Source organism: Peromyscus leucopus, chromosome 8a (assembly GCF_004664715.2).
Source record: "Peromyscus leucopus breed LL Stock chromosome 8a, UCI_PerLeu_2.1, whole genome shotgun sequence".
Classification (NCBI taxonomy): domain Eukaryota; kingdom Metazoa; phylum Chordata; class Mammalia; order Rodentia; family Cricetidae; genus Peromyscus; species Peromyscus leucopus.
The window spans coordinates 16,528,445-16,545,730 of NC_051085.1; the positions used below are offsets into that span (position 1 = coordinate 16,528,445).

Consider the following 17,286-nt stretch of genomic DNA (forward strand, 5'->3'; position numbering starts at 1 on the left):
CAGGTGAGAAGCAGGTGGGAAATCCAAGCAGAGATACAGGAAGGAGAAAGGCGGGTCAGAGGGGATGCTGAGAGCCACCCGGGAAAGTACGATGTAATGCAACACAGGTAAAGTCACAAGACACATGGCAATACACAGATTAACCAAAATGGATTAATTTAAGCTAACTAGTAATAGCCTGAGCCTTCAGCCAAGCATTTATAAGTAATATTAAGCCTCTGAGTGATTATTTACAAGTGGCCACGGGACTGGGCAGGACACAGAAAGGCTTCCATTTATAAGCTACCATGAAGACAAATATTTTTGTAAAAAATTTATTTCTCTGTAAATACAAATTCCAACATCAACAAACAATAGTCCAGTGGAAAAATACTAGCCATTAACATTGAAAACTTTTTTTTCTTAGTTTAATAAATAGAACTTTGGCATTCAAATTTCTAGCTGTAAACCCTATTTAAAAAACAAAACCATAAATAACTCCTTTCCAAAAAGGAGGAAAAACAAAAAGTCAGAAGGCATAAGCCAGCCAGTGGCTTCACATTTTTTTTTTTTACAATAACTGTATTTCAGTTAAGTCATGAACACTGTATTTACACATGAGGTATTCTGGTGGTTCAAAACCTGAACCCAGTTTACAAGCCCACCAGTCAGTGACTGATTGCACACTCCACTGTGCTTCTAGTGTGACCATCTAGCACCTTACTACTTGTGGTCACCAGCCAACATGATGTTAATCTCACGCTTAAGTGTTTAAATAACTACATATATATATAATATATATAAATACACACATACATACAAATGAATACATTTGAAAGGAATTTCCTGCTCTCTATATAGAAAAGGCTGGGCTTCAAACACATCCAAATATGATACATCCTCTCATGTTTACTAAGGTAACTATCACCTAAGAAGAAATGGCTCGTTTTAGAAAAGTTTTTAAGTCTATTTCCCAAAGAACAAGGTGCAATAATCAACATTCTTATAGCTCATATAAGAGAAATAAACACTGCAGGCAAAAAGGCACGAAAGGTTCTCTCTGTATGCAGCTGCAACAGTGTTGCCGATGATACTGATTTCAAAGTACATTCCATTATAGTCAATATTTCATTTCAGTAAGAAGAAATCTCAAATCATCCCCTTTCATGATTAAATGTATGATATATTCATACAGCAATTACTATCAATGTATTTGGGAGGTGAAGTTCAAAATTTTTACTTTTTATACCAAATAGAAGACAGTTTCTCTTCGTTTGTGAACACTGAAAAGAACTGTCAGAAATGGAAATAAAAGGGAAGCAAGAGCTATTGGTGTTTCCAAATGTCATCTGCTCTGTGTGGTCATTCAGAGACCACCCTATCACTGTGATTACATATCCAATGACAGAGATCTAGACAAGAACTCCAGCAATACAAACCAGAGGCATGCTAGACTTGAACAGTACTGTGCAAAATAGCCCGGTGCTCAGCTCCTGTTGCTCAGTGACTATTACAGATATTTAAAGAGCATTCACCAATGAAACAGCCACTCTACAGATATCCTGTCAGAGATTCCTAGTGAAACAAGAACAGCATTTCCTCACAAGCTTCTATATCCAACTGTCCAATATTCATTTTAGCAACATTTCTAGCTCTTGAATTTTTCTAACAAGCTACTGAAAGTTAAATTCAGTTTCACAAAATTACAACCCACAACCACTAAGATATAATAATGCTAACATTAACAGTGAATCTAATTCTAATATTAAAAGGGACCATGCTCTTAAAAATAAAATCCTTGTATATTTACCTAGTCACTTGAAATCTTGAAATCAGAGGTCACTGAAAATGTACTAAGTTTAAGTCTATTTTTCTAACATCAAATGTAACATCAAATGGTGCATTATTGTGTCCTTGATTCAGCTAGTTTTACCTGCATAGGTAACCGGTATCTTTCCTGCGGCAACAGATAGTCTGTCTACCTCTCTTCTATGACTGTGTTCGAATGGCTTCAGCTTGAACAGACTAAAAATAAAATACTGTGTAACACTTCCTAGGAGAATAAAGACTTTATACACAAAAGCATAAATGAAAAGAAAATTCATTATATATGGAAATTTACAGATAGATTACTTTAGAATTTAAGTTCCCTTTTATTTTAGGCTTATCTTATTATAGTAACTTCCATGTACACTCTGCTTTGAATTGGGGATCAAACACTATAGAATTGCTATTTGCCATCTTACTTGACCTAATGGTAAATTTTTGTTTTCAATGTGATGTGATATTATTACTGTTCTAACAAAGGTGTATCTTAAGGAAGATGTTTCTGAAAAATGAAATGCTGACTGACTAGGACACAACTAGTTCCATCTTCTTCAAAATTCCCTCCAAAGTGGACTACTTTCTGTCAAAGCCCTTCATTACTCTAGACTCTGGTAAGTGATTAGTATTTTGTAGTCCATTATATCAAAATCTATCACACTGAATGTCTTTTAAATGGTAGTATACAATTTAGAAACTGAAATGTATCAGTAACAGTTTGGTAATTTCTTAATTAAAATTTTTTATTCTAAGACACATGAATTAAATTCTTTAAATTTTAGAAAACTAGCCAAAATAAAAATTATTTATTGCAAGTGGCCTGAAAAAACAAGGGTATGTGTATATGTCTTTCTCTATGTGTATATGTATGTGTGTGTATATATATATGTGTGTGTGTGTGTGTGTGTGTATACATATATATTAAAATATATGACCATAAATTTGTTTTTAAAAAAAAAAAACAGCAACTATAAAACCTCAAAACCTAAGACTAAAAACCTAGGACTTAGGAGACATAAGGAGATGCTAACACAAATCAGCACTGGTTGCTCTGTAATGCTATAGTTTTAGGTGGCTTTATTTCTGATATCATGACAGGATGGTGAGGACTCTATCCAAAGAGAAGTTAATCTGTTACTTGCTGCACTGTGGATGACCCATATAGATGCTATCATCTGACTTTCCAGCTTGGGACTATCTGCATAGACGTTACTTTTTGCACAGCATATATTTTTGCAACAAACAATTTCTTGATTGTCATCAAAACATTAGTCTTAAAATCCAATGAATTAATTTTAAAGAACCATTCTTAGAGTAGCTAAGATCTTCTCTGGGTTAGAGAGTTGGTATGCATATTCACTTCAACATACAGATTTATTAGTAGCCAGATCCCAGGAGAAGAGTAGAGTGGATTCAGCACTAAATAGAAGGGAAATCTGTCATTGTGATGTAGTATGACTAACTACTGGAATATAACTATCAAATGACTATGGACAGCAGAAAACAGGCCCATTCTGAACTGAGTATCTTCCTGAGCAATCTTCTCAAAGGCCTGTCCCACTAAGTTTTCATTGTTGAGATTAAGAAAAGTCTTTTCTAGGAGCAAGGTCTATACCAGAATAAGCTTAGCAAGAAAAATGTGTATTTGTGATCTCAGTCAACAGTACTATCCTGCTGGTTCTACACCCTTTACTCTCCCACCTACTTAGTCCTGCCTGAAGAAAACTGGGCTGCATTAAGAAGGAAGAGAGGGAGGGAGGGAGAGAGGGAGGAAGGAAGGAAGGAAAAGAAAACCAACCTATAAAGGGCAATGCTTTGCCTGTATTAAAAAGACTGTAATGAATTCTCAGCTGGCAATAAAATATATAATCTTTCTAAAACATAAAATGATACACAGACAGTATTATTTGAAGTTTAAATGGCTGTGTATCTGCTCAAATGATTTGCATTTCATAGTAGTACCCTGTGCTCCAGATGAACTAACCTAAGTAATATCATAATCCATGACAAGCTGTTTGTAATTTAACAAATCTAATAAAAGAAATTAAAATATCTTTGAGACTTAGGTTTTGTTTTATGTTACTATTAATTCATATATGAATGAGTTGGCTTTCTCTTATAGTTTAAAGCAGGCACAGAACTGTTTAAATGTGAATGCTGAAATGTGGATAAAAAGCAACTCTGCTAGAGTTACTTTATCATCTTTCTTTTTATAATAGTCATTGAAGGCCACAGAGGGCTCCTATTAATTTTATATGGCTCTGCTTACATATATATCATAAATTGCAAAGCCAATGGGAAAAAAACCATCACAGCAGAATTTTACATTGTGAGATAATCTATGACCACTCTGGAAGAAATAGCTGTCTTCAGTGCCAAAATCAGCCCAACTTCACAATCCCACCATTTCAATACATTCACTTTTAAAAGAACTAATGATTTTGCTCCTTATCCTTCTGCATTAGAACACTGCCTGGGTTTTGGGTCTAGTCAGCCTGCCTATAAAATTCCAAAATGAAGATTGACAGTGTGTGACTTTCAAAGCCTTGCTTTGACCCTTGAAATCCTATTATTATGTGAATAGAGTCCATGCATATGCAAATGCACATGCATGGCATGCACACACAAAGAGACAGACTGAAAGACAGACAGAGACAGAGTGATCAAGCGAGAGAATGAATGAGCAGTCACATGTATACACAGAAAATGATAGGATTAAGGAAACCCTATGCCTTTATCTGAAGAGCACTGTTCACAGCTTGGTCCTACAATCAGTAGTTTGAACATGCAGATTGTTTTGTTCTTTTTCTTGCAGACATTATCTCATTTTTCAAATAGTAACATGATTGTTTGCATGATTTCATCAGCCCCTTCAAACTTCCTCTGTAAAGCAAACTGAACAATACCAGCACCAATACCAACACAGACGACGACGACGACAAAGCCGGAATACACTGCCAGGAGCTTCACCTTTCCCTTCTAAGTCCTACGGAGAAACAAAGGAGGCTAACACAGCAGCATTTCACAACGGATCATTGTTGCTGTGGACCAACACTTGATCACTGGGTAACGCAGTTGTCTCCCATGTCCTGAGCATAGCGGTCTGATATTGTAGTCCTTAATTCATCAATGTCCCTCCGTAACTGGCACACATCCGAGAGCTTTTTAGTGAGCGCTTCTGGGCTGTGGTCATTTTCAGTCTCTTCAGCTGAACAGTTCATTGCTGTGTAAAGAAAGTATGCAGAGAATGTCTCACCTTTCTGAATAGACATTTCATGATTCTTACCTTCATCATGGGAACATGAGGTTGTATAATGAATACCAGTGAGGCTTCGGTTCAAATTATACATCATTTGATATTAAATAGACCCTGCCTATGTACACTGCTAGTTAAAATGTATTAAATTCATATAGCACGCACAAATTCAGCATGCTTGGTGGATGGCAATATTAGCAAAGTGAAAAAGAATGTGCTCTCACATCTCTTTTCAAGCTCTACTAGAGTACTTAATTCTTTCCCATTGACAAAATCTGGAAATCATTTGCATAGAGAAGCTGTCTTAAATTTTATGATTACAAAAGGGGGTTTTACTGGAATGCGACATTAGTCTCCAAAGATACAGCCAAAGTATTAGGACTACATAATCTCAGATAATTGAGTCAAATATAGAGAGAGTGGCCCGAGGTCTGACTAATGGGGGCGAGGCTCCAGTCAGCGAGCTTTCAATCATCTACTCCAGTTTCTCCTTTTAAGCACGTCCCCGTAAAGAAGCAAGAAAACTATGAAATAAACTCCTTCTACCTCCAGCATAGCAGCCAAATAACTGTTAAACACTAAGGAACATTTGCCATGATCAAGGTGTGACACTGGATAGAGAAGTCAATGACTTATCCTCAATGCTTTCTAAGCAATTCCATAGACAACTGAACGTAGAGCATACTGTAGATGACCCACCACCACCCAAAACATACAGAGGCACAGACAAAAGATACAGAGAGCTAACTGGAGAAATGGCTGGGACTTGTTTATTGGTGGGCCATCAAAGCACAAAACAAAGCAGTCTGATAGAATCTGAGAAACAAGACTAGTGCCTAGCCATAAAATAGTAGAACATGAATTACATGTAAGAGACATGAGAACCAAGCTACAGAGATGGCAGAACCTATTCTATCACAGGGAGTATCTTAGGAAAATCAGTTTGTGGTTTGGACAAAACACTGGTAATAATATGAAAAATGGGTAGAGGAAGGAGGATGAATACGATGGGTAATAGTTCAGTTCAGGTTATGTGAGTCTGAATTAAGTCTGATACAGTGGAAGGAGTAAGTATCAGCTCTAGCAGAGCTCAATTGTCATCAAGTTGAGTGAGGGTCGGAGACTGGGAACAGCTCACAGAGGAAAAGGCAGGTAGGGGATGGTGGTGGTCATCACCATGAGGAGTGGGACTAGTTGGGGCACGTGGGGTCCTACTTCAGTCATGCTACATCTCTGATGCCTAGCTGAATATATAGAGAGAAATAGTTGACTGTAATCCAGAGACCAAAGATGCCTTTTAGACAGGGTAAGAGATCTCTATGGGGGATATTGTAATAACAGAAAAAGATGTGAGAAAACAAAACAAGTATTCAGAAAGAATAGGGACTAAAAGTAGAAACAAATGAAAACCCCCACTGACTAATAGTCCTTGTGTTCCCCAATATGATTTTTTTCCAAGACAGAGTCCCCTTATGTAGCTCTGCCCATCCTGTAACTCCCTCTGTAGACCAGGCTGGCCTTGAACTAACAGAGATCCACTTGCCTCTGCCTCCCAATAAGAAGGTTGCAGAGAAGTCTATAGAATATTGAGGCTAAGCAGTCATAAAGGTGGAAGTAGAACTTGGAGAATGATGTCATGAAAACCAAGGAGGCAGAGAGAATTTTAAGAGAAGGGGGGTAGGTCTGCCAAGAGATAACTGAAGGAATCCTGAGACAGCAATTCAAGTGAATGCACTGGTTCTTGACAAAGCAGCTGGCTGGACAGCATTTCACAATGCCGAAGGTAAGGTAAGGACTCGGAGTGTGAACCTGAAAGCCGGAAAAGAGCATCCACTGGGGGTTAGTGTGGTGCAGGTGCTCAGAGGCTTGAACCTCCATGGCATTCATATTAGCCTAACTCTATGTAAAGGTTAATAAATGCTGTACTAAAACGCAGATTATAAGATAACTGAAGGGAAACCAATTTTAAATCACTGAAGTCTTTTATGTGTGAACTTCTGGTTCTTCCTCCAAGACACCCATTCTATCATCTGGCATCATCTCTAGGATCCATGAGGCCTTGGCAGTCCTTCAGTCTATTCAGCCACTTTTCTTCCCTGTATTCCACTGTTCTTCGACCACATCTCAATGACAGCACTTACTGCACTGATCTACTCACTCACTTGTTTAATTATCTGCACTGACAGGACCAAACTGAGTACCCACACCACTGAGGTGTCTGATAGTCACTGACTAATACTGACCAGTGTTTGTCACATGCCTACACTAAGCATGTGAACAAACCTCCCTCTATGAAGGGAAGGTCAAATTCTGCTGACCTTGCTTAATACAATATATGTTTCATTTAACAGGTAACATTCTTTAAGAGCATTCGTTTTAAGCTAAAATACCTATTATGAGGTAATACAGTAGAATATTGTTTGGAGAAAATAGAAATATTCTCTTGTCACATATGAACCATACTTAGGCAAGCATTCGCTAGAACGTGTTCAACAATAGAATGTGTCCAACACACACTTTTTAATGTAGCCTTACCCTGTTTTAAGCTTTTTATTTATCTATTTCTTCTCTGTTAAAAAGACACCAACAAGACAATATTCTTTTCCTGGGAACTACACAAGGAGATGGGCATCTCTACAAAAGGAACTCCCAAAGGAAGGCTCACATCACTTTACTACTGCGGCAGCTCTTACACAATCTCGGGCAGAAGGGGAAAGAACTGAGACAGAGGAGAGGGGATGTCACAAGAGAGGAGCAAAGCCATGTGTGGCCAACGCAGCACATCTGTGGGAGAGACTCTGGCTCACGGTCAGCCACAGGACACACAATCCTTACAAAAGCAATGAGTAGTATCTTACAAATATTCTAGCAGCTGATACACAGCTGACCCACTCGCCTGTGTAAGTGCCACAGAAAAGCAACAGCAGGGATCCTTACTGTTAGCAGAGCAAATGGGAATGCCTGCTAACTAGCACTGTGGGCACACATTCACAGACGCAGTGTGGAGAACATCTCTAGGCATTCTGCAACTATGCCCTTGTGGCTTCCCTTCTGTCAGTTTTCGTAATGAACTGGTCAGAGGGAAACCTAACACTAGCAACCGAGTCAGAGACTTATAAAGCTAAAGCAAAGGAGAGCACAGAGCAAACATGGGAAGGGCAGTGAGAATAAAGGAAGGCATCGGCACTTACATCTGATTCCCAGTAACAATGAAAGGTTAGGCTCCTTGCCCTGAGCTCGCTGATTAAGAATACTACACAATGCTTTCAAGTCAAATAAACAATAGGACATTTCCTTGAAGAGCTGGTCAATCACAGTCAGATCAAAAAGCGGCCACTTAGAAAGGAGGCTCTGCAGCCCAGACTGCTCTGCTTCCCGGTCCTGGTCCAGTAATGAGAATGTCTGTCCTATTTGTCTTTGGTTCTGTAGTGGATAAAAGAAAATAAAAAGCCATTTGTTAGAACTGAGAAAAGGTATTCAAAAGTCATACGGATTAATATTTTCCATGAAGTCTACAAACAAGTCTATTATCAAGCATCATAGTGTATTTATGTTAACCAAATTCAATCTCACACCGTCAGTACAAAATAAACACTGACCTATATTTACAGGTCTGACTGCTGTGTGTGCCATCGGATGCCCATAGTAAACAAAGGGAAGGATCACACCCCAGCAGCCTTGGTTCTCAGAGTTCCTTCACTAACAAGCAGACTAGCTATGTATGCATCCCCCACAATGTAACCCATTTGGATGAAGAGAACAAGGATACCTTAAACCTCATTCCATGGTGTTGCTAAGTAACAGAAGTGACTTGACTATACTGGAACTCTTTTTTTTTTTTTTTTCATGGAAAACAAAAGCCTTTTCATACAATATATTCTGATCACTTTTCCCCGCCCCCCTTCCCCCCCGCCCTGAACTCCTCCTACACCCTCTCCATGTCCTCTCCCCACCCACCCAACTTAAAGCCTTTTTCTCTTAAAAAAAAAAAAAAAAAAAAAAACCACAAGACAAACAAGACAAGAAACACACACACACCAAATCCCCCCAGAACCAAAGAAGCCCTGCCATAAGCCAGAGATCCAAGTATACAGGCAGAAGACCACTAAGACAAAGTGCTCCAGCAACCCAAGTGAGACACAAAGTCAACAACAAAACCACCGGGTGTGTTTTCTGACGGTCATCTACTCCCGGGCCTATCAGGAAGTGTGGTTAACATACCCAGGGAGACTCCACTGAGAAAACCGAAACTATTTCGTTTTGAGAAAAAAGTGCTTATGTTTTCATTTATGTTTATGCTTATGTTTATGATTTAAGACACAAAGAAATATAAATATGTCATGAAAGGGAAATGTTAGCATCTCAGAATTGTTTGACTAGAACTGGAAATATCAGCATAGATTCATGAGTTACCTTTAGAAAATGCTATCCTTATCTCCAAAACTATCTCCTCCCTCCTCACCCTGAAAATTGCTAGTGAAACTTAACAGGATTTCCAACTGGAACTGCATTTAAGAATAACTAATCAACTGGGGTGGTAAGAAAAAGATGGCTTTTATATATGACTGCTAACTCCTACAGGTAAAGGAAATGGAGGACATGTGAAAAACTAACACTTTCAAATCATCTACTTATGTAGGCAATGAACTTGGGCAGAAGCTAAAGCCATCAAGGAAACAGATGCTGGCAAACTGCATATTCACCCCGCCCCACAGATCACCTGCTATTTGTAGTGGCTGTACCTTTATAACAAGAAGGCCGGCTGTCACCACCTTAACCTAGAGAGATTAGTATCTGCATGTGACTTGGGAAGGATAATCAAATACTGTACAGTGACAGCAATACAAAGTGTCCACAGCAAAAACAACTGACACAAATTTCATAGAGCCTTTAGCTCTACCAGCTAGCTTACTAGAAACAGAGGGTAAAGACCAAATGGTACCATTAAGGAAGCAATTGGACAAATCTAAAGGGTGTGACAATCTGTAAGTCTATGAGATGAATGTGCTTCTAGTTTCTTCAAAAGGACAGTAACATGGGAAGAACGGCACCTTGGATTTATAAGACACCGTAATGAAATGCACGGGTAGCCTTCGAAGGAATAATGTCTTCCACAGCCACTGAACAAATACTTGGTGAAGTGGGGCAATGTGAATACAGACAAGACTATTATCAACATCAAGGAGTCATCATTTTGATGGGCATGATAATCATACTGTGGTTATGTACGAAAATGTCCTCCACTTCAGGAGGTTCCCATGTACTGTATATAACATGTCCTTAAACACAGGTCAGGACAGAGTGTGATCTGCAGCAGCTGCACAGAAGTCCCTTGAGGACTGTGTTCATGTTCAAGCTATGCCTTCTTTGTGCACTCTGGGCCTTAGTGCATGTGTAACATTTGATTCTACCTAGTTAAGTCATGAAAACTGTATAAAGCCTGTCTTTTTGTTAGAATTTTCTTATGAAGCTTGATAATTTTATTAATCAACACATCAAAGTCAAACCTCCGGCTTGAACATGTCCCACATCGAACATGCCAAAGCAAGCACTGACTTTAAAGGGGTGGAGAATCAGGGTGACTCACTTGGAGCAGTGCTTCTGTTACCCTGTGGAGGCTGCCTTCTTTCCTTCCTAGCTCCTCCACCATGCTCTTTGCAGACAGCTTCTCTTTACAAAGTCTCCCTTGCATAGACTAAAATGACAACAATGTCAAAACTGTAGAGCAAATACGTTAGCACATAAAAGTCACATGTCCACCTAGCAGACTCCAATACTTCAGATCTTCTTGCCTCCTTAGTCCCTTCTATGACATAGTTGTCACCTCTAAAACAGTTGACATCAGATCCAAAGAACAGGGAAGCAATGCCAAAGAAGTTTTCAACCTGTCTAAACATGACAAATTGAGCTTTCTATCTAGTGCTTTACTACAAATAATTCCTATTTTATTAATTGGTGTTAGAAGTGTATTGGCAACAAAGTAATACTTTGTTTACGTTTTTCTTATGCATGAAACAGTAGAATAAGACAGTTTTTTAAAAAATTATTTTTAGCCAAGCTCCCCTTTCTTTTTAGACTGTCCTAACAGTGAACATGAGCCCAACTCAGAGGAAACTTTGAAAATTAAGTTATACTCCATTACTCCATTATAAAATTACATATCATATAGATAACAAAGTACTGTGAAAAAAAACTCCTAGTGGGCCAGAGCAGCATCGAAGGCACCTTAGGCATACCTGAGTCACTCCAGCTGACTCCGACAGAAAGACCTTGTCATGAACTCAATAGTTTCCTAGGGTTCCTAGGTGTTTCTATCAACTTTCTCCCCTGTGGTTAGACCATGAAATCAATAAACTTATGACCAGGGAAGAGAATTCATTTTTCTACAAGTCTGTACTTATTCTTAATTACAACTGCTTTATACTGACTACCAAATAGCAAACGCCCATTATGAATGTGTACCATCCTAACATCTCCGCATGTAAGGGAAAGAGAGGGTCACAGAGGCCGACTTAACACTGAATGTCAAGCAGTTTTGTAAGGGGCACATATTTAACTTACTGTTTTTAAATTTCATTTGATAAAGCTCTGAAAGACTATTTAATGACTTAAAAGTTAGGTAAAAATGAATCAAACCTTTGAACAAGTATATTTTATTTTCTTACACAAACTTGTTTTCCGTTCCCTCAAAATGCAATTGACAATACAACCCCAAAGGAAAGCTCTCTAATTTTTTTTCTGACACTGCAACTGTTTTGTAACTTCATTTGACTGAATGATATATGGAGATTTATTATCTTCTTGGAGAATTATGCTTCCTGGCCCGACAAGATTATTTATCTATACTCCAGAATTCAACTGATAGTTTCTTAAGATACATGGCTTTATTAGAATTAGAGAGAAAACTAGCACAGACAGACTCTTTAAAGCTCACATTTTAACAATAAGAACTGAGCTTAAAGAGGCTATTTTTTCACAATGCAATCCCTTAAAAGCTTAGTGTTTTGCCCTCTGATCAACTCAGAGCCATGTTGACTAGGAATGACTAATGTGGATCCATGTAAAACTGAAATGAAGAGAGATACAAAACAGGCAGACTTTTCTATCAGGACCTGGAGTATTTAGCAATAGTGTCTGTCACAAGAAGGAAAACTGCAATAACCTCGGGCTCACGGGTCGTACTGGCTGGGTTTCAGGAAGCCCCGCCCGCGGGAGAGTGAGTCCCCACTCTGCTGTCTGCTTCCAAGGATGACTCTAGCTCCGGTGCTGATGCTGCTAGACCACAGCACCTCATCCACCACAGCAGTTCATCTCTCCTAAATTGTATGAAGACGTGTCTACATAAGGGTTAGGAGTGGAGTAACGCTATTGTCTCAAGAGATGAAAGAACAAAACCGTGACTGTCATAATATCAATAGTTATTTTTCTATGCAGAAAACCTAGAAAATTTGATAGACATTTCAGCTAATTTGTTCTATCAGGAATGAATAATAAATGTTATTTCACAAAAAATTTTCAAGCAGTTTTGAAATCTTGTGACTTTTAAAATATAATGCTACAAATAGTGGTTCCCTACTATTTATAAATGAATGATCCATATTTTCTGAAATAAATATTTGGCTGTTGTGAAATGCAGAATGCCAATCTGTTTGTGTTTCATTAGCCATGTTAAATTGACAAATTAAAGGACTGGATTAGGTTTTAAATGTCAAAAACCTTCCTTAAATTCCAGACTTAACAGTCTTAAGACTCTGCTAAGTTCATGACCTCTTGGCATTAACTATGAGCATTTCTGAAGTTGAAAAGTGGTTTTAAGTGTATGTGTTGTTTAGATATAAGAATCTAGAAATACACAAATAATTCATATGAAGGAAAGCTGTGCTTTTGTCAACAGACTCTACATAATCTGGAACCCAACTTAAAAGGAATCATTTGAAAAGAAAAACATACTAGTATTACACACACACACACACACACACACACACACACACACACACACACACACACACACACAGTGTATGTGCACACATACATACACACATATTACCCAAATAATACTACTTCGTGTGATTATCTATGAACAAATTGTTCTTTGTACTAGGTGATACATCAGTGAACACAGCCAAAGCTGTTGGACTTTGTGGAATTTTTACTAAGAAGAAAAAGACAAAATAAATTATAGCTGAATAATATTTTATATTAGTTTGTTTACTGTTGTAGAGAATGAACAAGAGCATGGTAGGAAAACTGATACTGAAATCTCAAAATAGGGGACAAGGGTCCATGGAAAAGCTGATACTGATGCAGAGGTTTGAAGTGATCAAGTGACTGTGTCGGCCAGCTACTGAGAGAGTTTCAGTCGGTGCAGAAATGCTGGGGCACCTATCGCCTTCTGTTTGAGTAAAGGACAGTGGGGAACAAAGGCAGGGTGACTACAGTTACAGAGCAAGGCAGGACTCAGAAGAGTGTTACAGGCATCATACATTTATGGGAGAACTTGGATCATTACTTTGGATAAGAGAAACTACTGATGAGCTCTGAGCAGAAATACGTGATCTGATTTCTGTCCAACAGTATCACTCAAGAAGAGACAGACTGAGAACACAAGGGTAGAGGCAGGAAGAGCAACCCCACAGGAGAAATAAAAATAGCTTGGATGATGCTGAACAGGCAGAGGGTGGAGAGGGATATATTTTAAAGGTCATGGAATTTCCTGAGAAACATGTGCTAAAAATTAAGGTTAAGTTCAGAACTGGGAGGTACGGCAGGGTTTTCAGTGGATTTTTTTTTCAAACAGTTTTGGTGTTCTTGTTTTTAATGTGTTGTGTCAAGTGTGTTCAATAGTGTGGTAATACTGAACAGGAGTCTGGACACACAAATATGAAAGGGAGAATTCTGAGTTGGAGACAAAAATGGGGGGTTTATTGGATTATGTCATAAAGATTCTGAATTATATTAGAGAAATACTTGTATACCCATGTTTATTGCTATCTACATGCACATCAACAGATGAATAGATATGAAAAAGTGTGGTACATAAACACTCTGGAGCTTTATTTGGCTACAAAGAAAAATGCAGGGCTGGAGAGATGGCTCAGAGGTTAAGAGCATCGACTACTCTTCCAGAGGTCCTGAGTTCAATTCCCAGCACCCACATGGTGGCTCACAACCATCTGTAATGAGATCTGGCACCCTTTTCTGTGTTCATAATAAATAAATAAATAAATAAATAAATAAATAAATAAATAAATAAATAAATAAATCTTTAAAAAAAAGAAAAATGCAATTGTGGCATGTGCAGGAAAATAGATGGGACTAGAAACTATATTAAGCAATGGGACCCAGAGTTAGGAAAACAAACACTACATGTTTTATCATATATTTGGGTCTTACATTTTAGTTTTTGTGAGAATCCATGTGAGCATGGATATAGGTAATGAGACAAGGAAAAAAATGTAAGAGGGGAAGGAGGTCTTAAGTAAAGGGAGAATAAAAAAGGTAATCAAATCCATGTGACATGACTTTCGTGAGTAAACTACATACTAAGCCTATCCAGGACCTAGACAGACACAATTTATAAATGAGATGCTAAGGGCAAAAGAGAAAACATAAGCCATCACTTGAAAACATAACAGAAATTAATGAATATACTATCTGGGCCAAGATATTTGGAAATAAATACTTTATTAATTTGATTCCAGTTTTCTTGAAGAAATAAAAAAAAGTATGTTCAAGTATTTAAGGTAAAAGAAAAAATGGCATGAATCACATTCTTCTACATACTTAACTTACATGCAATAATAATATATTTACATGTGACTAAAGGCTGGAATAAAATGGAGTATGCAGATTTTAATTTATACAAATAAATACTGCATTATTATAATGTGAACAAATGTATATAACATACATAAACTGCCAGGTATCACGGGCTCAAGTTTCATGAAAAAAAATTGATGTGACATGGCTCAAAAGTTAAGAGTGATGGCCACTTTTGCAGAAGACCCAAGTTCAGCTCTCAGCACCCATTTCAGGTGGCTCACAATCACCTGTAACTCCAGCTACAGGGGACCTGACAGCTTCTTCTGGCCTCTAAAGGCCTTTGCATTCATGTGCACAAGCCTACACACAAATATTTTTAAAAAATAACATCTTTTTAAAAATTCATGCATTGATTATTATAAATTTAACGAAACCTTGCTAGATCCACTTTTTGGAAGCACCTAACAGTTCCGTGGTTCTAACGTGTAGAACAACAGAAGCTCTGTAAAGAAACATAAAGGTCATAACCTTTTGGGAACAATCAACCCATCGTTGAATTCTTGAACATTATTTAAATCATAGATCAATCATTTAACACAGGCAACAGACAACAGAATGCATTCAATTCTGATACATGAGCCACTGACTCCAGGGGCAATGAGGGTGATATGGCTGTGATGATTGTTATGCAATGACCAGAATTCATTCTCTTATAAGGCTATCTGGCAGTGGGTCCCCTCCCTTCCTTACTGATCCATGTGGGTCCTTCCCAAAGCTACATATTCTATCAACAAAGATGACCTTTCTCACAGAGAACCTTTGTTTCCCCTAGGGTATATGAGTAACTGTGTTCCCTGCTAGAACCTCCAAACAAGCTCTCAAAGTATTGTTAGAATTAGGATGTATGATTCTAAAAAATTCTTCAGTAATATCTGTCCAATGGCTTTCTGTCATACAAAGAGTAAAATCTACACACTGGTCAACTTGTCCAGGTTACTTTCCTCCATCGCCTTCACCCCATTTCACTGCTGCAATCTCCCCTGTCTAAGACAGCAGCAGCCTTCCTGCTGGTACTGGAACACGCTGGACAACTTCCCCCTGGTTATCCTCATTGAAGACTCTTCTCAAACATTACCTCCTTTACAAAACTTCCATGGTCACTCTTTCATGTGGAGTCCCCTCTGTCACTGCCCTCTATCCTACTTATGTTTGTAACATAAAAAAAAAAAAAGGACTTGATGTTTAATTTCCATTTTTTCCAACCCAACCCATTAGACTGACTCGAGACTTGGTTTGCTCACTAACGAAATTCAAGAACTCTGTCCACCATACAGGTAAGGGCTCCATAAGTATCTGTCAAATAAATAAAGGAATTAAAGACCTATTAGCTTCCAAACTTATAAAGTGTACATTATGTGTCCAGAGTTTTGATAAGTTCTAATTCCTCAGCTGAGCTACCAGAGTATAAACACGTAACATGCTATCATTTGGTAATACAGAAAGAGCAACAGTGTTATTAGGAGGAGAGGGAAACTAAACAGAGCAGTGTCAATTCTACCTAAAGGCTGGGGACCATGTTTCCATGCTGTATTAAATACATATTAAATATGCTGTATTAAATCATGCTCTGTAGAATCGTCACAGCTGAGTAGGTTTTGATATATGCACATTCTTAGAAGGGCATAGGCACTTAGGGGAACTACAATTTTTACTCAAATTTACTGAGGCATCATGTGCACATATACAAGCATGGTATGCATGCTCAGGATACATAGGTAGGAAGGAACTATAAAAACAGATTGTGGGGATGTCAGACTTAGAACCTATTATTTAACTGATACATAATAGAAGTATTCTACAATGTTATTTGTAGAACAGAATAGATGTAGACACTACATCATTTCTGTAATTGGTGAGCATCACCTAACTAGCACTGTAGGTACTACAGTACAAAGGCAGTAGGGGAAGAAAATCAGAAAACAAAACAGGAAAAGACAGCGATATTAAAGATCTCAATATCAGGCAGTACCAATGGGACACTGAGGAGAACATTATAAACTTCTGGAGAAAATTTGATGGAGGAGAAGAACACAAAATGGGTAGAGTTGGGTTGGGAATATGTTTCTAGATGGAAATGGTATATGAAAATTAAATGACATGTAGACTAACACCATTCCACTCTCTCTCATGATTAGATCTGACAACCTGAATCAAATGCATTCTGTACCTGAGAAAGATTATGGCCAATTACAGAAGGGAACGGCAAAGAGGAGAAGAGTCTTCAAATGCCTTTGGAGAACTGGTTCACCAAATTAGTAAATTCTGGTATTTCACACTGCATACATGTATATTACGCATTCTGCTCAGATTAATAGTAAATAATTTATAATTATCTCAGGTACTACTAATATTATATTTTCATACAGATATACATGTACGCTAATACTTTTGGACAATATAGGCAG

General features: G+C 38.0%; 1 protein-coding gene and 1 long non-coding RNA gene across 7 annotated transcripts in view; one reads left to right on the top strand and one right to left on the bottom strand.

The window, feature by feature from the left end:
• Window positions 1-298: 298 nt before the first annotated feature.
• Cep85l (centrosomal protein 85 like) overlaps window positions 299-17,286 on the bottom strand; it is a 126,407-nt gene continuing 109,419 nt past the window's right edge. For 4 of the 6 annotated variants that reach the window (XM_028894950.2, XM_028894949.2, XM_037200357.1 and 1 more), the window contains exons 11-13: window positions 10,647-10,754; window positions 8,251-8,482; window positions 299-5,026 (exon numbers count right to left, since the gene is read on the bottom strand). In XM_028894950.2, the coding sequence (XP_028750783.1) occupies window positions 4,863-5,026; window positions 8,251-8,482; window positions 10,647-10,754 (504 nt within the window). In that variant the 3' untranslated portion in view covers window positions 299-4,862. Of the gene's footprint in view, window positions 5,027-8,250; window positions 8,483-10,646; window positions 10,755-15,618; window positions 16,175-17,286 lie in introns of those variants that run through there. The other 2 variants (XM_028894951.2, XM_028894952.2) reach the window with 2 other exon arrangements.
• LOC119086847 lies at window positions 6,436-17,213 on the top strand. Its single transcript, XR_005090212.1, has 3 exons — window positions 6,436-6,847; window positions 16,097-16,155; window positions 17,017-17,213. It is a non-coding gene; the product is annotated as an uncharacterized LOC119086847 (long non-coding RNA).